A 20,978-nucleotide genomic window follows, 5' to 3' on the forward strand; every position below is an offset into this window, starting at 1 on the left:
GTTCTGTTGCTGGCGAGGAGCTGTGTTCCTTTGAAGGAGAAGAAGTGCTCTAATTTTTAGAATTTTTACCTTTTCTGCTCTGGTTTCTCCCTATCTTTGTGGTTTTATCTACCTTTGGTGTTTGATGATGGTGACATACAGATGGGGTTTTGGTGTGGATGTCCTTTCTGTTTGCTAGTTTTCCTTCTAACAGTCAGGACCCTCAGCTGCAGGTCTGTTGGAGTTTGCTGGAGGTCCACTCCAGACTCTGTTTGCCTGGGTATCACCAGCGGAGGCTGCAGAACAGCAAATATTACAGAATGGCAAATGTTATTGCCTGATCCTTCTTCTGGAAGCTTTGTCTAAGAGGGGCGCCTGGCCATATGAGGTGTCAGTCAGCCCCTACTGGGAGGTGCCTCCCAGTTAGGCCACTGGGGGTTAGGGACCCACTTGAGGAGGCAGTCTGACCATTCTCAGATCTCAAACTCTGTACTGGGAGGACCACTACTGTCTTCGAAGCTGTCAGACAGGGACATTTAAGTCTGCAGAAGTTTCCGCTGCCTTTTGTTCCTGTTGCTTGTTTTTGATATGCGTTATAAGTTTTTATTCCTTACTTCCTTCATTACTGCCTTTTTACATAATTTTTTGTTGTGAAACTTTTGATTCTTATCTCACTTATACATATATTCTTTAGATATCTACTTGGTAGTTACTATAGGGATTACATCTAGCATCCTAAAGTTTTAACAATATAATTTGAATGGATACCACTTAAATAGCATACAAAAACTGTTTCTTGGCTGGGTGCAGTGGCTCATGCCTATAATCCCAGCACTTTGGGAGGCCGAGGCAGGTGGATCATGAGATCAAGAGATTGAGACCATCTTGGCCAACATGGTGAAACCCCGTCTCTACTAAAAATACAAAAATTAGCTGGGCGTGGTGGTGTGCACCTGTATTCCCAGCTACTCAGGAGGCTGAAGCAGGAGATTCGCCTGAACCTGGGAGGCGGATGTTGCAGTGAGCTGAGATCATGCCACTTGCGCTTCAGCCTGGTGACAGAGTGAGACTCCATCTCAAAAAAACAAAACAAAAAAACCCCAAAACTGTTTCTCTACAATTTCATCCTACTTTCTGTTATTAATGCTACAGACTGCATCTTTATTCATTGTGTGCTTAATAATATAGATTACTAGTTATTTTTACACATTTGTCTTTTAAATTCTATAGAAAATAGAAAGCTAGATTACAAACCAAAATCAGAAAACAAAATTATTCTTTATAATTGTCCATGTATTTACTTTTACCTTACCTTTTAAAAAAAAAATAAAACATGGTGTATTAATCTGTTCTCAAATTGCTATTAAGGAGGTATCTGACACTGGGTAATTTAAAAAGAAAAGAGGTTTAATTGACTCAACAGTTCCGCATGGCTGGGGAGGCCTCAGAAAACTTAAAATCATGGCAGAAGGCACCTCCTCACAGGCGGGAGGGGAGAGAATGACAGCCAGCAGGGGAAATGTTAGAAGTTTATAAAACCATCAGATCTTGTGAGAAATCACTCTCACAAGAACAGCATGGGGAAAACCACCCTCATGATTCAATTACCTCCCACCAGTCACTCTTACAACACATGGGGATCATGGGGATTACAATTCAAGATGAGATTTGGGTGGAGACACAGCCAAACCATATCAGAGGCTTCAGGTTACTGTCTAACTTTCTTTCATTTTAACCTGAAAGAATCTCTTTAGCATATATTGCAGGGCAGGTCTATGGAAAAATGAACCCTTTCAGCTTTAAAAACTTTTTTTGAGAGTGTCTTCATTTATGTCTCATTCATGAGGTAAAATGGTTTTTCTGAGTATGAAATCATCAAGTAAAAATTTTTCAAAGCATTTTTTTCTTTTTGAGATGGAGGTTCACTCTTTGTTGCCCAGCCTGGAGTGCAATGGTGCGATCTTTGCTCACTGCAACCTCTGCCTCCTGGATTCAAGAGATTTGCCTTCCTCAGCCTCTGGAGTAGCTGGGATTATAGGCACCTGCCACCACACCTGGCTAATTTTTTTGCATTTTTAGTAGGAACAGGGTTTCATGGTTTCACCATGTTGGCCACACTGGTCTGTAACTCCTAACCTCAGGTGATCCACCCACCTCGGCCTCCCAAAGTGCTGGGATTACAGGTATGAGCCACCACACCCAGCCTCAAAGCATTTTAAATATATTCAGCCACTAACTTCTGGCCTCTAAGGTTTCTCATGAGGAACTGGCTGATAATGTTACTGATGGTTTGTTGTATGCGATGAGTCACTTCACTTTTGTTCCTTTCAGTATTCTTTGTCTTTTAATATTTTGATTATAATGTATCACAGTATGAGTATTGTTGAGTTTGTCCTATTCAGGGTTTGTTGAGCATCTTTGACTTGTAGTTTCATCTTTTTGCATAAAATTTGGGAAGTTTTTAGGCATTATTTATTCAAATATTCTTTTTGCCCCAGTCTATCTGTCTTCTCCTAATGGGATTCCCATGCTACATATGTTTGTTTGTTTGATGGTATCTCACATACTCCCTAGGCTCTGTTCAGTTTTTATTACTTTTTTCCTTTCTTTTCCTCAGAGTCAATAATTTCAATGGTTCTTTCTTCAAGTGTATTTATTATTTTTTTGGCTTGCTTAAATCTGCTCTTAAACTCCTCTAGCATATTTTCAGTTATTGTACTTTTCATCTCTAGAATTTCTTGGCTCTCTTTTATAATTTTATATCCTTTTTGGAATACACATTTTTTCAGACATCATTTTCCTGTTTTGTCCATGTCTTCCTTAGCTCTTTGAATATCTTTAGGACAGTTGTTTAAAAGTCTTTGTCTAGCAGTAAGTCTGACATACTCATCCAGGCTTCCTTGGGTTTTGATTTATTTGGCTCCTTTAAGTGGATTATACTTTCCCCTTTTTTATGCCTTCTTTGTTGTTTTTGTTGTTGACTGGACTCTGAACCTTATAATGCAGAAATTGGAAAGCAGATTTTCCCTCTTCCTCCGGGGCCTGTTGGGCTTTAAAAAATGTTTTATGCTGTTCTTTATTGGAGATCAGCCTGAGGTAAAAACTTAAGGTCTTATTCAGGTCATTACTGGGCCTTTGTCTTTCCCTAGGCAGGTATGTTGGCTGTCTAAATTCTCTCACATATGCAATTACTTTTTAGTCTGCAAAAACAGGTGTATCCCTTTTGAATCCCTTGGTGGCTACTTCAGTTTATGGAGGTTGGATAACTGGTGACCAGCCTACATGCCCACACCACATTTATCAGAGAAGCATTCCATAATTAGAACACAGAGCCCTGGTATTTGGAAGGCTAGGTCTTTATTGCCCACCCTGGCTCCAGCAAGACCTTTCACCCTTGAATGTGGGTTATGGACCCCAATGCCACATGACATGAGACTATAGAGACTGTGGTTGGGGGATGGTAGTTGCAACTCTGCTGGTGGCTTAAATAAAGCAAAGATTATCATAATGTACCAGCCAAGCTGTCCCCTGGAAGCTGCAAGTGTTCAAAATAAACTACGGAGGTTCAAAATGTTTGCCTCAGCCAATTTCTTCCAATATAATTGTGCAGATAGAGAGATGGATTTTTGGTACTTTATACTTTGCCATTTGTCTTAACTTCATTCCCCTAAGGATCAGTTTTAATAGTAAATCATAATTACTCTTTGAAGCATGTTAGTTTTCCTGTATTGGAAGTCCTAATTTGTTCCTCTTTTGTTAAATTTAAAATGTGTATGACTCATTATATTGGCATCCTGAAATAAATAACTCTTTGTAATCCAGACATATTGATTAATCAGAAAATTACATTACACTAACATCCTAGTCAATTAAATGTCTATGCAGCACTGTGGTCCCACTTTGCAGAGTGACTATAATTGCCTTGCTTTGCCATTAGTAATTGTTCTAGAGTGTGAAATAATTATAAGTGTATGAAAGCTCTTGTAGAGAGAACTTCACCTAGGCTTGTGGCATTCACTATTAAAGCAATGAGTGCCTTCTGGGGACAGTCAGCTCAACTGACTTCAAATTTTTGCAGAGTGTCACCACAAACACTAAGTATAGATTTCAGTTTGAAAAACTTTAAATTTACCTTTTATTGCTGTGTTTGGTGATATAAATGCAGCTAAAAGCATGAGTTAACAAAGTGAGATTTAGAAAGGAAATGTCATTGACTGCCTGAGATATGTACTTCATGGAATATGTTTTTGTAATAAAGCCCCTAGAAAATCAGGAAACTTATGAAAGAAGCTTTACATATGCATATGCATACATATGTGTTTAAAACTTATATTGGACTAAGGTTAGAATACTTAATGAGGTCTAAAATGACAAATGGGGATGTGAGAATGTAAGCAAAGTAAACAAGGACTGTCAGTTCTTAATTTATTAGCAGCACGTGCTCACCAGGAACCCGCTGTCTAAAAGCCAATCCCCTGAGAACAAACAGCATTGAGTCTGAAATTCAAATTTCCCAGAATGGAAAATGATGAGCCCTAGAATTTTAGAGTCTTGTCATTAAATTTGCAAAGTTCAGTTACACCACAGCCCAGCTACTTACCAACTGCCTTATTACTCTTCTCTTTGGGCCTACTTAACCCAACTAAAGGATCAGGGAGTCAGACTAAATATCCATAAAGGCCCTCCTAAAGACACATCCTCCGGTTCATTTTGAATATCTAACTTAACATTCTGTCCCTGCAGGTGTTCTTTTTTATAGCATCATTTTAGAGCTGTAGCCTATCTGCAGAGGAAGAGCTACAGGCAGGTTTGGAGTGCATGAGTTTATTACAAATATCATGTTTTATAAATTGATGCCAGTGTTTTGACCTGTCTTGTGAACAACTGGGACCTTATTTCCTGTGTCACTCTCTCCCCTTTGCATCTTACACTTTCAGATAGTCTTAGAGGTTTCCATTGAGTTCTGAGGACAGACTTTCAGAATCCTCATTCTCTTGCTTCCTTTCCTCTAGAGTTATTTGTGTTCATTATTGTCCTTATGTGTTTTTTTTTCTGATTATGAGGCAACTAAAATTATCTGATTATTGATCACTGTGTTGAACCTCTAACGATATTTCTTCAACGGTTAGACATATTTTTCTCTTTTTTGAGATGGATTCTCATTCTGTTGCCAGGCTGGAGTGCAGTGGCATGATCTCAGCTCACTGCAACCTCTGCCTCCCGGGTTTAAGTGATTCTCCTGCCTCAGCCTCCTGAGTAGTTGGGACTACAGGCACGTGCTACCATGCCCAGCTAATTTTTGTATTTTTAGTAGAGATGATGTTTCACCATGTTGGCCAGGATGGTCTCGATCTCTTGACCTCATGATCTGTCCACCTCGGCCTCCCAAAATGCTGGGATTATAGGTGTGCACCACTGCACCCAGCTGACATATTTTTCATAGTTAATATTTCTAGTCAGTATGAGTTTTTAAATATGCATTTTTTTTACTATTTTTCTTCCTTCAAGCCTCTGAAAATATTGATGGTGTCTCAAAATTAATAATTTATTGATTGAAAAAATTCCATTGATCTATTCATATTTATTTATAACGTACCAAATCTAGTGCAATAAGTAGTCCCAGGAATTTGGTTCCCATTTTGGAGTTATATTTTAATTTCATTTATAAACCCAAGTTCATTTTTCTCTCTTCTGGCACATGTATTCATAATCATCTTAGCATTCTTTTAGTTGTTACAGATGAGGTAACTGCAGTTTGATGTTTACTCTCCACTCTTTTTCACCTACAAGTGGTAGCCAGAGCTGCGTGGTCCTATAAGTTTGCTGTACCCTTGATAAAAAAACTTACATTTTATAATCATTGCTATGGCTCTACTGGATCGTGGATCCATAACTCTACAGGTTTGTCAAACACTACCAAATTCTACACCACAAACACTGATCTTTATTCTTTGCTTATTAAAACAAGCAACCAACCAGGTTAACGCATTCCAAGAGGAAAAAGAAACTGACCAAACTAACTTTGGAAAATGGTATTTTGACTGCATAAGGTTTACACAAACTGAGCTGTGTGTAAACACTGTATCTAGTTGGTAATTTTGTTTATCACAGGGACAAAAGTTAATTCTGACATTACTTTTCATTTTCATTTACACTAGGCTAGAGAAAATGAATAAGTTGTAGAGAATGTGAGCTAGATTCCTCACTGTTACAGAAGGAAGTTATAAGTTAGAAAGGGTACAAGACTAGAAAAAATCCTGTGGTGCCAGATTAGAGTTTAAAATATCAATATATACACAGATAGATATGTAGATAAGATAGACTCACACAGAGATGGTAGTTAGGCAGATAGATAGATAGATAGATAGATAGATAGATAGACAGATAGATAGACAGATATACAGATACATATACATAGAGATTGATAGATGATGTATATACATGGGTTAGGACACACTATGGCTAGTTCTGTCTGCTAAGAGATACATGCATCCCGTAAGCAATGAGCATAAATCTTGGTTTCTAAATAACATTCTCCAATATAATGATTCAGATCTCTGGAGCAATGGTTGCTTCTAGAACTGGGGCAGTGAAAACATAAGATGATCCTGAAGCATCCTGATGTGCCAGCAGGCCAGAAAGTGCTCAAAACACAAGGATGTGGCACGTGTCATAATCCAAAATAAAATATAAAGAGACATGAGTCCATACTATGCAAATAAATTGTTAATTAAATGAATGAGAAGGAAGAGACTAATCTTTCCCATGGAAGAATTTCAAATAATTTATATAGAAAATGTGAGGGCAAAGAAAATCACCATTAGAACACTACAGTGATAGTGGCTGTTGGCAAGATCCAATGAAGGACCCATATTAGTGGATGAAACTTGAGGAGGAAACAGGGTATTTGCAAAGCCTGAAAGTATCTTTAACTGAATATTTACTAATTACCATGGTTGTTTTAATATACATTCACAAATTTATTGTTATTTCTGCCTTAAAGAGGTGGAGTTTAATTTTCCTCTCCTTAAGTGTGGGCTGGATTTAGTGACTCAATTTTAACATATAGAGGGTGAAAGGGAAAAATAAGCTCACAGAGGAGCAACCTGGCAGACACAAGCTAAACCGAGTGATTGCGATTCATGTCACCAGTGATGCCTTATCCCCGTAGGATGTGATGAAAAGGCCACCTCACCTCTGCAACATTCTTCCCTCAAATCCATAATCCTAGTCTAGTCAGACAAACATAAACCAAGGGAACTCCACATATATCCAACTGGTTTTCAGCAAAAGTGCCAAGGTCATGAAAAACAGGAAAGACTGAGACACTGTCACAGAGTCAAAGACACTAACAAATCATGATGACCAAACATGGCACAGTACCCTGTATTGGATCCTGGAACCAATAATAATAATAGAAAAGTGGCAAAATCCGAATGAATTGTATAGTCTAGTTATAGTATTATACCAATGTTAATTCTTCTTAGTGTTGTTAAATATATTATAGTTACATGAGATGTTAATCTTAGGGGAAGTTAAAAGCATATTGAAACCATCCATACTATCTCTGGAATGCTTCTTGAAATCTAAAATTACTTCAAAATAATTTTTTTTTATATCAGGAAAGAGGCTAAAGCAGGCTGGGTGTGGTGGCTCATGCCTGTAATCCCAGCACTTTGGGAGGTGGAGGTGGGCAGATCACTCTAGCCCAGGAGTTTGGGACCAGCCTGGCCAACGTAGTGAAACCCTGTCTCTACTAAAAATACAAAAATTAACCGGGCATAGCAGTGGGTGCCTATAATCCCAGCTACTTTGGAGGGTGAGGCCAGAGAATTGCTTGAACCAAGCAGGTGGAGGTTGCAGTGAGCTGAGATTGTGCCACTACACTCCAGCCTGGGTGAGAGAAAAATAAAAGAGGCTAAAGCATCAAAAAGGTGAGTAGGGAAGCAGGGCTCTCTTTTTTCTTAATAGGGAAGTCTGAGAAGTTCTGGCACCATTGTCATATGTTTCTAGCAGAGCAGAATGCCAGGGCTGGGCCATGTCTGGAGAACAGCCTCAGGATAGAGTAGACAGCAGATAAGGGAACTGAGACCAGACCACAGGAAGAACAAAAAATATATATATTTATGCAGAGAGAACAATATAAACAAGCTTATACTGCTCTGATGATAAATGTGAGATGACTGACAGGACACTAATTCATATCTACTCTTACCATCAGAAAATATAAACACTATTAAAACAAAATGTTTACATAGATCCAAGCTTATATTGTGAAAATAAAACTTCTCATTGTTCTCTACGTGGGGGTGTGTACAACACTGGTGGACCCCACAAGCTTGCTCAGGTACAACTCAGGTACAGGATCATTTGCGAATCCTGAGCATGGCCCCCTGAGCCAATGTATAACATGATTGGTCAGACTGGTTCTGCCTTGAATAACACAGATTCCACTTTAGCTGAGAGAAGGTAATATTCTTTTAAATTCCATTTTGGTTTATCTACACTGTTTTAGAATGTATGGGTTTCTCTAGATCCTCTGTTACTTCAGGTGTGACATTTTATGCACGTCACTTGTTGCAGCCCACTGGTGTCCACATTCTGCCATGTGATGTGGAGGATCCTCACCTCCATGTAGGCCCATTTCTCCTTCTCACTTTACAACATAATTTACATGCATGAAGAACTATATCAGACCATGGAGTAATTTTTGCTTCAATCATCAAACACAGTTTAGAAAAACTCAAGAAGGCCAGTCTATCGTATTTATCCATGTTTTTATTATTTCTATTTTTCTTCATTCCTAATGTTGTTTCCTTATTTTATCATTTTGTTTCTGAATTAAGAACTTCCTTTAGCCACACTTTTAAGAAGGTGGCTGTGTCCTTCCTTGAGTCCCAGGTCCCCCTGGCAGCCCACAGTGTGGGATACACAGGGTGAGCACAGGCTGTAGGAGGTCTTGAAATTCTGGCAGGGGGTCTGCACTTGACCTAAGAGGTAAGGCACCAGCACTTCTGAAACAAGACAGAATTGGATGGAAGCTGTATTTCAAGGTGATTGTCTGTATTTATGAGGATTAATCTTTTGGATAATCTGGAAGGCCTGGGGGACTCACTGGCAAGATATGGTAATAATTTCAATAAATATTTAAAGGCTAAACCAAGTTGAGGCTGGTAGGACCAGGGAGAAGCAGCTGTATGCTACATATTGAGATCATCTAAAGACAGGAAATTGATGTTTTACATGAGGTTGATTTTGAAGAGTAAGGAGGCATATCTGGTCCCCAGTCTCATCTCTGGAAAGAACTGCACCAGACCCAACCCACCCTAATTACCTGTTCTCTCCTGATTGTGAAGTCTATGAAAAGAAACACACAGGTCATTTTCAGAAAACGAAGACATGGTGTTAGTAGCAAAATCTCACTGTGGTTTGAATGAGCATTTATGAACTGTCAGGAAGGAGCCCTTCATTGCTCTGTTGTCAAGAATGGGAGACACTAAGAGCTCAGCCAGGGCTTCGACTTAAGCTCCATGTGAATAACCTTGGCCTATGCTCCCTGGACATGCAGTTCACCATCCATAGAGTGTGGCCAGTTTGTCTGATGGGAGGAATCACATGCACTGTGAGTCACCCCTTGCAGCAAGAAGACCACAAACAGGACTTTTTCCTGGCAACAGTAAGTGAAGTCAGTTGGGGTCTGGAGCTGCCCAAGACTGGCTGCACACTCCAGGGATGGGAGTTTTAGTGCCCTGGAGGGAGCCTCTACCTGTGACTGCTTTAGCAGTGCCCTAAGAACCATGGTCCACATGGCGTCTGTGAGCAGAGATGGGGGAAAGAGGAGACATCACTGGGCTGCAGAGGTCAACAGGGATGTGGAAGTGTCTTTTATTGCAATTAAGTTTTCTAGTCATCAAACCTCTTCGAGGTATAGAATCAGCTCTGAAATTCTCAAAGTGTTTTGATCATAGTATTCAGGGATTTATTTTTTTAACTGAGATTTACATTACTATGTATTTGCAGTAATGTTTTTCTTAAAAGTTGTATCGTAATGTATTTAGCCAGAACTCAGTGTCTGTGAGAAAGAAAAGATACTAGAACTTCTTACTACCATCTATGATATAAAGTTTAAAATTATATAATGTAACCAGTGACTTTCCTGTTTTAAAAAAAATCACATAATCAAAAAAAAAACTTACCGTCTGTATATTTTTGTTTTAATCAGTATATACTTATACATGGGTACATGAATTTCTCTCACAGTCAAATACAATTATAAAATATATATTTTCAAATAATATGACCCATAGATTCATGATGCAATATAGTATGAATTAATTCTTTTTTATTATAGTTGTCTAATGCTGTGTCAGCTTCTCAACAAGGGGTCAAACTCACAAAGACCCAATGAATACACATGGCTTGAGTGTCCAGTGGAGCACACATGGGTGTCACCCCTTGACAACTGAATGTCTGCTGACCTAATTTCTGAAATATTTCTGCACATCAATTATCTATGTCTGCTTGGATGAAGTTGAAAAAATTCAATAATCTCATAATAGAATCTTGAATTCTTTAATGTTTCCAGCAGTGAACCCAATGCCATGGGTGTGGTTTAAACCACCCGCCATGGTTTAAACCAAGTCTTGTATGCAGCACTACCCAGCTGCATACAAGACTTAAGAATCAGAGGTAAGAAGGTGGCTGGAAGTCATCCGGATTCTACAACATATGTAGTGCTGGGTCAGTTAAGCTCTAAAACAATGCATTTAGTAAAATGATGGATTTATATAGGAATTTTCCAAATGGGAGGTGAGGGAAATAGCATATGGAGATTTGACAGCAGATACAATGAAACTTAAAAAGAAAGGCAGAAATGCAAATCCCTTCTCACTCCTTCACACCTGGGGCAGTTTTGAGCGGCTTGGATGCTCAACATACAGGAGACAAATTCAACAGCCTTATTGATTTTCACACACTCCCCATTTTCCAAAACAAAATGAACAACAATAAAATCAGATCCCATGGAAAAAAGGATCAGAATGCCACAAATTCTACGGAGGCTATGGAAATAGTTTTGACTCACACTGCCTGTGACTATTATAATAAAATCAGTCACTAATATAATTTGAAATTTAGGAAAGAAACAAATTGTCTTGATAGGGTGTTTAGCTCACTGTACCTACTAAGAGAGGCTGTGAGTGCTCCAAGAGTAATTTGAATTCCACATGTGTTATTTCCCTTTAATAATTCTCTTGCCAGGCATTTTATACTTTAAAATTTGTGTGGGAAATTTCTAACAATGGACCTGTTACTATTTTTTCACATTATCTCTACATTTTTCATATTATCTATACATTCTCACTAGGGATACTTTCTATCAAATGAAAGGATATAAAGAAACTTCTGGAGTACTAGATCAGGCTTTCAGATTTGTCACTCAGGCACCATTTTCACCCTTTGGTTCATGGGTCACTGCACAGTGGAAAACAACGGATGTGCCTATTCAGTTCCTATTGGCCGGGGGCTCAGTCACTGTGGCAGATGTACTGTGGTAAAAACTAATACCAGAAATGTTCCTCAAGAAAAGAGAAAGGACCAGCTGAGTGAGAATATATCTATAAAGCTTTTTCTCAAGAGGAGACTAAAGACTGTGAGCTGAGCGAGCGGTGGCTTATGCCTCTAATCCCAGCAATTTGGGAGGCTGAGGCAGGCAGATCACCTGAAGTCAGGGGCTCGAGACCAGCCTGGCCAACTATGGTGAAAGCCCGTCTCTACTAAAAGTACAAAAATTAGCCGGGCGTGGTGGTGGGCACCTGTAATCCCAGCTACTCGGGAGGCTGAGGCAGGAGAATCACTTGAACCTGGGAAGCAGAGATTGCAGTGAGCCAAGATCATACCACTGCACACTAGCCTGGGCAACAGAGTGAGATTCTGTCTCAAACAAAAAGAAAGAAACAAAATAGCCTGTGAGATACTTTTCTTTCATTGAAATCACTGCTTCTTATCTTGGCATAATTTGAACAACCCAAGCAGGGAGAAGCCAGAGCCAGGCACATTTCCTTAAGACTTCACAACAGGTGTTTTATTTATTTATTTATTTATTTATTTATTTATTTATTTATTTGAGACAGAGTTTCACTCTTGTTGCCCAGGCTGGAGTGCAGTGGCACAATCTCAGCGCACCACCTCAGCCTCCCAAAGTGCTGGAATTACAGGTGTGACCACCATGCCCAACCCACAACAGGTGTTTTAATAGTTTATTTACTGGGTATATACCCAAAGGACTATAAATCATGCTGCTATAAAGACACATGCACACGTATGTTTATTGCGGCACTATTCACAATAGCAAAGACTTGGAACCAACCCAAATGTCCAACAATGATAGTCTGGATTAAGAAAATGTGGCACATATACACCATGGAATACTATGCAGCCATAAAAAAATGATGAGTTCATGTCCTTTGTAGGGACATGGATGAAATTGGAAATCATCATTCTCAGTAAACTATCGCAAGAACAAAAAACCAAACACCGCATATTCTCACTCATAGGTGGGAATTGAACAATAAGAACACATGGACACAGGAAGGGGAACATCACACTCTGGGGACTGTTGTGGGGTGGAGAGAGGGGGGAGGGATAGCATTGGGAGTTATACCTAATGCTAGATGACGAGTTAATGGGTGCAGCGCACCAGCATGGCACATGTATACATATGTAACTAACATGCACATTGCGCACATGTACCCTAAAACCTAAAGTATAATAATAGTAAATTAAAAAAAAAAATTTGGAAAACAAACAAAAAAATAGTTTATGAGGACATTGATAAACAGCTAGATTGGACTTAGGGATAAATTAATTAAGCCCTCATATTTTATTGGTGAAAAGACAGATCCCAAGAGACAATGAAAAAGATATTTGATTTCTACTGTTGGGTTGATCCTGGAAAAATCTGGGCCTGAACTGTGCAGGTCCACTTACAGGGGATTTTTAAAAATAAATGCAGTAGATCCATATAGGCAGTTTCCACATTTGAAACCAAACGTGGCAGGAAAATACAGTATTGGCCAGGTTCCAGGCCTACATGCACAGAGAGTCGACTTTTCCTACCCACAGGCTCCACAAGGCTGACTTCAGGACCTGGGCATGCATGGATTTGTGCCGAGACCAGCTCGGTCGTGGAGACTCCAACCGAGCGGCACTAGAGGAATGAAGACAAAGACACAGAAATAAAGTGCAAAGTGGGAATCAGGGGGATAACAGCCTTCAGAGCTGAGAGCCACAAACAGAGTTTGACCCACATGTTTATTGACAGCAAGCCAGCGATAAGCATTGTTTCTATAGTTTATAGATTAGCTAAAAGCATTCCTTACGGGAAACAAAGCATTTTTAGTGAGAAGCAGAGAAACAGTCTCTGGCTGATTATCTGCAGCAAAAACATGTTGTTAAGGCACAGGCCGCTCATGCTATTTGTGGTTTGAGCAGTTTTCCGCTCTGGGCAGGCCAGGTGTTCCTTGCCCTGCTCTAGTAAACCAACAACCTCTCGCAGTGTGCATCATAGCCATCACGAGCACGTCACATTGCTGCAGAAATCCTCTTTATGGCCAGTTTCTTTAAGGCCTGTTTATGACAGGCTTAGGGCCTGTTCCCGGCAAATTTGGGTGTCCAAACTAAACCTCTGGAGCTAAACCTCTGGATACCAAGGGACGACTGTGTTTGAACCATGGTTTGGGTTTGGAGAGATTAATGACAACAGTGGCTAAGCATGGGAAGGGTTTCTATGGTGGTACTGCATTGGACCACCTCTGAATGTGTGTATTAGCAGTTTAGTAAATAAAACAAATCTGGGATGCAAATAATCAGATTTATTCAGAGTATCCTAAAAATTCCCCCAGTTTTATTTAGTTTTGTGGAATTATGTCCTCTTTCTAATTTTGCAACATTTCCTTGCATGTTAAAACATTCTTCCCTGAACCCACAATGAGTCTTTTACAACCCATCTCTGATACAAGAAAAAAGATATTTCAAAGAAAAACAGAGCTTGCTTTTGTACATAAGCTAAAAACAAACAAAACAAACCCAGAAGCATAGCTGCTCTGCTCATTCCCTTCTACCCAAGAGAAAAAAAGAAAATAAAGACACCATCAAGGAAACTGATGCCACAGGAAATCTTTTATTCATCATTTGGCAATTTATCACCAGCACACTGAGGACAATAGCCCTTTCTCTCAGTTGCTTGTAGATAATTCACATCTTTGTCAAAAGACTCTCCTTCAAAAAATGTGGAAAATTGATTTCGATGAGTTAAGGAAATACAAGTCATGAGGAATGGAGAAGAAAATAACACATAGATAATCTGTCATGTCACATTTTATGTCTAGATATTGAGGGTATCAAGGAGATGCGTGCCTGGTGATGAATAAAGACAAACAGCTGATCTTGGAGGCATGGAATTGGGACTTGGAACTGCACCCCGCCCCCCAGCTCCTCTTCTCTTCTGTTATTGAACATCTGGAGAGACAGGCATATTGGCGTCCTTGGTTTACCTACACTAAACCTCTTGCATACAGATAAGCAAACTGAGATCTAGAAAAACGAACTGGCCCAAATTTACAGAATTAGGTGACTTTGTCACATGAGTGGGTGAAGAGTCTCAAAGATTAGTGAAGTCTAGAAGATTGTAGGAGAGTCATCAACTAAGTTATGCAAGCTGTCCAATCTCCTCCCAGATTTCACATGGAGAATTTCATGGGAACAGAGCCAAATGAAGACAGTTGGGTACACACACGAGGGCTGGTGTGGCCATTGAGATGCCTGAGCATTTGCCAGGGGATTTTTATTTTTAAAGGAAATATCTGCAGCATCTTACCAAATGCTCTGCCCAGGATCTCAGAGGCTCTGAGAACACTAAGCTCTGCCTGTGTTCCTACATTACAAAAAACCAAGAGGGATGTAGCCCTTGTGCTTGTGTTTTACTGAGAGGGAGGCTCATGGCCCCAACCAGACAACCTCAACACCCCGCCTTTGATCCCAGAGGCTGACGGAGAATGTCTTAGCCAGCTGCAGCCCTAGGTATGGTTCTAACACATGGAGGCTCCTCTGAGAAATCTACAGGGCTTCATTATGGCCATCAACAGGGCTGCTTGTCTTGCCACATATCTGGGACTTTGCAATTTTTTTAATGGTTTGCTTTAATATTATTCTTTTTTTTTAAATGGAGTCTTGCTCTGTCACCCAGGCTGGAGTGCAGTGGCACAATCCTGGCTCACCACAGCCTCTGCCTCCCAGGTTCAAGCAATTCTCTTGCCTCAGCCTCCTCAGTAGCTGGGATTACAGGCACTTACCACCACAACTGGCTAATTTTTGTACTTTTAGTAGAGACGGGGTTTCACCATGTTGGCCAGGCTGATCTCGAACTCCTGACTTCAAGTGATCCACCCTCCTTGACCTCCCAAAGTGCTGGAATTACAAATGTGAGCCACCACACCGAGCCATATTTGCTTCAATATTCTAACACAAAATTATAGCTTAACCTATCATCCAATATTCCCATTTCTCAATAGGATGCAACTGCTGTGCTTTCTTTGAAATAACTATTTTTGAATATATTATTTCAAAATGTAGTCCTCCCAGACAGTGCTAATTCTATTGGGATTTTAAAGGATTACACAAAATAGCCATCACATTTCACTTAATGTGCCCTATGTAATGCAGCACCCAGCCTGCTACAGCCAGTTGGGCGGCTCTTGCCCACTCTCTTCTCCAGGTTCTCTCACATGCATCAAGGCTGTGATCAAATGGGACATTCTCGCTTCTTCCCCTGCTAACCCCCAATTCAGATTGTAACCCACCCCTCAGCAGTCCCTATCCCCTTTCCTTCATTTTGTTCCATAACTTTTGACACCTTCCAACATTCTACAGTTGTGCTTTTTTTTTTTATTTGAGAGAGTCTAGCTCTGTCGCCCAGGCCGGAGAGCAGTGGTGCGATCTTGGCTCACTGCAAGCTCCACCTCCTGGGTTCACACCATTCTCCTGCCTCCACACCATTCTCCTGCCTCAGCCTCCCGAGTAACTGGGACTACAGGCGCCTGCCACCACACCCGGCTAATTTTTTTGTATTTTTTAGTAGAGATGAGGTTTCACCGTGTTAGCCAGGATGGTCTCAATCTCCTGACCTCGTGATCCACCCGCCTTGGCCTCCCAAAGTGCTGGGATTACAGGTGTGAGCCACCGCGTGAGCCCGGTTTTGTTAATTTCTTTAGTAAACTATTTGCTCTTCTGCACAAAATTGCAAGTTCCATGGGGATAGAAATTTTTTTGTAGCTTTATTCTTTGCGGTATGTCTAGTGCCTAGAAAAGTACGTGGTAAGTGTTGTGAAGTATTTCCTGAATAGAGGCTGAATGTTGTGATAAGTTTCACTGTGACGCCTCATCTTGTGCCTGCACTTGCAAGTTTCTTGTCTGCCTGGGGAGTTGCGCTCAGCACCCTCAGCCCCCACCACTCAAGGTTCCTGTCTGCATGAATGTGATTGCCATTGAGTGTCAACAGCACCATCCCTTTCCCCACTCTCATTCAGAAGCTCCTCATCTGCTCTGGGATGGGACAAACTCACTCTTGTGTCATCATTCTGCCAAGTTTATTAAAACTCAAAATGTGAGTGTCTGCTCTTTTCTTTCTCTTTGTCCTTTTGTTAAAACTTCCCCTTTGAAAGAGGAGATGCCAAGGTTTAGACTAAATGGGAGAGAAATCGTGGGCAACTGGAGAACAAGGGAGGAAAACCACATTGGTTAATCTATCAAATCATTACATTTCTATATGATTAAGCATAAAATAAAATGTCTTTGAAGAAGTTATGCAGTCCAAAGGGTCTCTAACTAATGAGCAGGTCCTGAAGGGCATGGTAAAGCTCATATCAAAGCCGAGATAATTAGCATTTTATCCTGATAATCCATGGGGACAAGCAGTTCAGCTAAACTTTCATGAAACAAAGAGCATTTGCGGGGTCTGTGTCTAACCTTGTCATAGGTGGGACATCCTTTGAGGGGGATCCATGAGTCTTAGCTAAGTCAATGGGGAAGGGAAGTTCTTTGCAGTAAGGCAGGAACACAAGGTGGTAATTTCTTTAACCATCACTGTTTCCCAGTGCCTTAGGGCTCAAGTAGAATTCAACAGTGTCACTATCAGTACCTGAGCATATTTAAAAGAAATACCTTAAGACTCCAAATACTTATTTACTGTGGAACTGCCAAACAGCCGTGTTCATGGATTTTGAAAATATCATGACATGCTGCATCTTGCCATCTGAAACATGTTCCAGACTCAAATGAATCTCATGAACATAGGATTAGCCACAGACAGAATTGTGAAGAATAACAAAACACCTTAAACTACATGGGTAATTCAGAATCTAAGTGAAAAAAAGAAAACTGGAATGCATGGGGCCACTCTGTGAGTTACGAGGTGCATGATTCAGGCCATTCCTTTCAACCACAACCACAGATGCAAAAGACAGTGGAACTGAGCAACTTGCAGTCTTGTCATGAGCACCAGAATCAAGAAGATTGAGAAACAGCTGTTTCTCTATGGAATTTTCTTTCTTTTTATTTTTTTATTTTGAGATGGAGTTTAGCTCTTGTTGCCCAGGCTGGAGTGCAATGGTGCAATCTCTGCTCTCTGCAACCTCTGCTTCCTGGGTTCAAGTGATTCTCCTGCCTCTGCTTTCCGAGTAGCTGGGATTATAGGCACCCGCCACCACACCTGGCTAAGTTTTTGTATTTTTAGTAGAGACAGTGCTTCACCATGTTGGCCAGGCTGGTCTCGAACTCCTGACCTCGGTCGATCCACCCACCCTGGCCTCCCAAAGTGCTGGGAATACAGGTGTAAGCCACCATGCCCAGCTCTCTATGTAATTTTCTAATCTTCAATTTTGTAATCTTTCATTTTATTCTATAGAAGACTGAAAATTATCTATAGAAATTGAAGATTTTCTGGAGAAAACTCTGTATATTCAATCTTTCGTTTTTTACTTTTTGTTTGTTTGTTTGAGATGGAGTCTCACTCTGTTGCCCAGGCTGGAGTGTAGTGGCACAATCTCAGCTCCCTGCTACCTCTGCTCTTGGGTTCAAGCGATTCTCTCACCTCAGCCTCCTGAGTAGCTCAGATTACAGATGTGTACCATGATGTTCAGCTAATTTTTGTATTTTTAGTAGAGATGGGTTTCACCATGTTGCCCAGGATAGTTTTGAGCTCTTCAGCTCAAGTGATCTGTCACCCTTGACCTCCCAAATTGTTGGGATTACAGATGTGAGCCACCACACCCCGCCTTATGTTGTTAGTTTTTAATCTAAAAGAATGCCTCTGTCTTCATAGAGTTTTGCTCAGTGTTAATAATGAAATCCTTGCCAAAGTCCCACCAAGTGCCCCATGTGCAGTGGCAATGCCCTGAGCTCCCGCATGTTGCAGGCTGCTTCACTGGATGCTGAGACTTCGTTATTGCAGAAATGCTGAGACTGCTTATTGAGGAAATATAAGTAAATAATCTTCCTGAGGATTTTTTTTTTTTTTTGAGAGGGAGTTTCAATTTTATTGCCCAGGCTGGAGTGCAGTGGTGTGATCTCGGCTCACCGCAACCTCTGCCTTCTGGGTTCAAGCAACTCTCCTGCCTCAGCCTCCCGAGTAGTTAGGATTACAGGCATGCGCCACCACGCCCAGCTAATTTTTGTATTTTTAGTAGAGACAGGGTTTCTCCATGTTGGTCAACTCATCTCAAACTCCCGACCTCAGGTGATCTGCCTGCCTCAGCCTCCCAAAGTGCTGGGATTACAGGTGTGAGCCACTGTGCCTGGCCTTCCTAAGGATTTTTAAAGCTATTCTACAAACTTTGATCACAAATCTACCCATGGAAGTTGTTTTCTCTGGGAAACTACATTCCTATTTGTGCCTAACACAGTGTGGATATGGTGGCTGCAGCTCTCCTAGGGTCTACTGTGGAAGCTTCTTCCTCAACAGAGCCTCAGAGTTTATCAAAGTAAAAAAATAAAAATAAAAAATTCATATGCTATCTGACTGCTGCCACTGCTGAAGGATCTGTTATTTCTCAACCACTAATAAAACACATAAAGAGTTTCATTAAAACTGGATTGTTGCTTTTCTTTTGAGTGAGAATATCATTATTCTAAGACTTCCATAGTTGTTGATCTGATCAAGGAAATGTAGTGAACTTTTTGTTTCAGGTTATGAAGCAAAGCATTTTATTAGATGCACCACAAAGGGCATATTAATAGTAAATGGCAACACAATTTTAGATTATTAGCACTAAACTATGTTTTAAAGATAATGTATAATACTTCTACACAAGGCCTGGAGTGGTGGCTCAAGCCTGGAATTCTAGCACTTCGGAAGGCTGAGATGGGAGGATTGCTTGAGCCTGGGAGGTGGAGGCTGCAATGAGCTGAGTTTGCACCACTCCACTCTAGCCTGGGCCACAAACTGAGACCTTGTCTCAAACAAACAACAAAAACCAAAACCAAAAACCAAAACTTGCCATGGCCCACGGGGAAAGTGGCCATGGCCATGTCAACAGGACACTTCAAGCCCATGGTGTTTGGAGGTTTGAGGCAGCCACAACATCAGATGTGTTTTCTGGGCTCTGCTTCAGGAACGGAGGAGCTGTGCTGGGCCCCTCGCCCCACTCTGAAGTTTGGCCATGGGCTAGATGTGCTTTTGCTTAGTGAAGATGCCACAGGCTCCTTCCTCCTTTCCAGAGACAGACACAGGTCCCCAAAGCCTCCTGTACTTGGCTGAGGAAGCCAGACAGGCATGTTCCCTGTCCAGAAGGAAGGCCCTAGAGCTCCTCAGGATCTGGAAGCTGAGGAGGAATGCAGGGTGGTGTCCCTGGTCACTCCCATTGACCTTGAGGTCATCTGATTTGCAGAGCTGATACCCTGGCTTGTTGGGGAGGAAAGTTACATGTATTTTGAGATTTGTGTTCGTTAACACATATTATTATCAAGGTCAAGGAAGTCTACTGAGAAGGAAGGAGGAGGACACTGAACACCAGCCCAGGCTGCAGTGAGGCCTCCAGCAGCCTGCTGTATGACTTAATAAATGCTGAGTCAATGCAGAGTTGTGCTTGAAATCATCTTCCAAATCATTCCATTTAAATGAATCTTCTTGAGTATGAGCTTTCTGCTTTTGGGAAGGTTGTTAATAATTTGCCCATGTATATTCATAATGAATTTCTCTACACATGAATTCCAGAGTAATTACTCAGTAAGGCTAGAGTTAACATTTTTTCCATTGTTACTTACATACATGTGGTGTGTTAATCCCCTTCATGCCAATTATTTTCTTATGCCACCTACGAACTGCAGAGCTATCAGATTAATTTCAAAGACTTCAGTATGTTTCAAAGACAAGGTATCTGACCAATTCTTATGCAATTGTTTGTTTTTAGATCTCAAATTATAGTGTTAAACTCGTAACATTTTTTCACTACATTCAAATTATACTAAGCTTTTGGCTCAGAAAATGCTTAATCACCATTTAATTACAGAAAGTTAATAAGCTAATATACAGAAAGTTAATAAGGTAACATACAGAAATCTCAGTTGCTAACTTATCCCACTGCCAGGTCTTTAATTTGGATGGCCACAGTTGACACTCATGAAACTCACCACTGACCTGATGCTGGTTATGTCCTTTCTACTGATATGTTTTGTGGGTATCATCCATGTGGAGACTTCGATCTTTGGTGGAGTGGCTCCTGGATTTCTCCCCACTGGACATATCCAGCTCTCCTCCCTTCATCTCCTCTTCTAAGATAACTAGCGTGTTGTTTCACCTCTTTCTCCCTACAAAGCCAGACAGCTTACAAAGCAGGGGCTGTTACATGTACATCTGACTTTCTCACCCAGGTCTGTGTGTGAGCATCTGCATGTGTGTGTGAATATGTGTGCGCATGGGTGCATTCATGTGTATATGTGTGCCTGTA

General features: G+C 40.8%; 1 protein-coding gene across 3 annotated transcripts in view; it reads left to right on the forward strand.

Moving 5' to 3' along the window:
* Positions 1 to 16,643, forward strand: part of LOC100437553 (zinc finger protein 37A) — a 58,748-nt gene extending 42,105 nt beyond the window's left edge. For all 3 annotated transcript variants that reach the window (XM_024254080.3, XM_024254079.3, XM_024254078.3), the window contains one exon: positions 13,102 to 16,643. In XM_024254080.3, the coding sequence (XP_024109848.1) occupies positions 13,102 to 13,190 (89 nt within the window). In that variant the 3' untranslated portion in view covers positions 13,191 to 16,643. The remainder of the gene's footprint in view (positions 1 to 13,101) is intronic.
* The last annotated feature ends 4,335 nt before the right edge of the window (positions 16,644 to 20,978 follow it).

Source organism: Pongo abelii, chromosome 8 (genome assembly GCF_028885655.2).
Source record: "Pongo abelii isolate AG06213 chromosome 8, NHGRI_mPonAbe1-v2.0_pri, whole genome shotgun sequence".
Taxonomy (NCBI): domain Eukaryota; kingdom Metazoa; phylum Chordata; class Mammalia; order Primates; family Hominidae; genus Pongo; species Pongo abelii.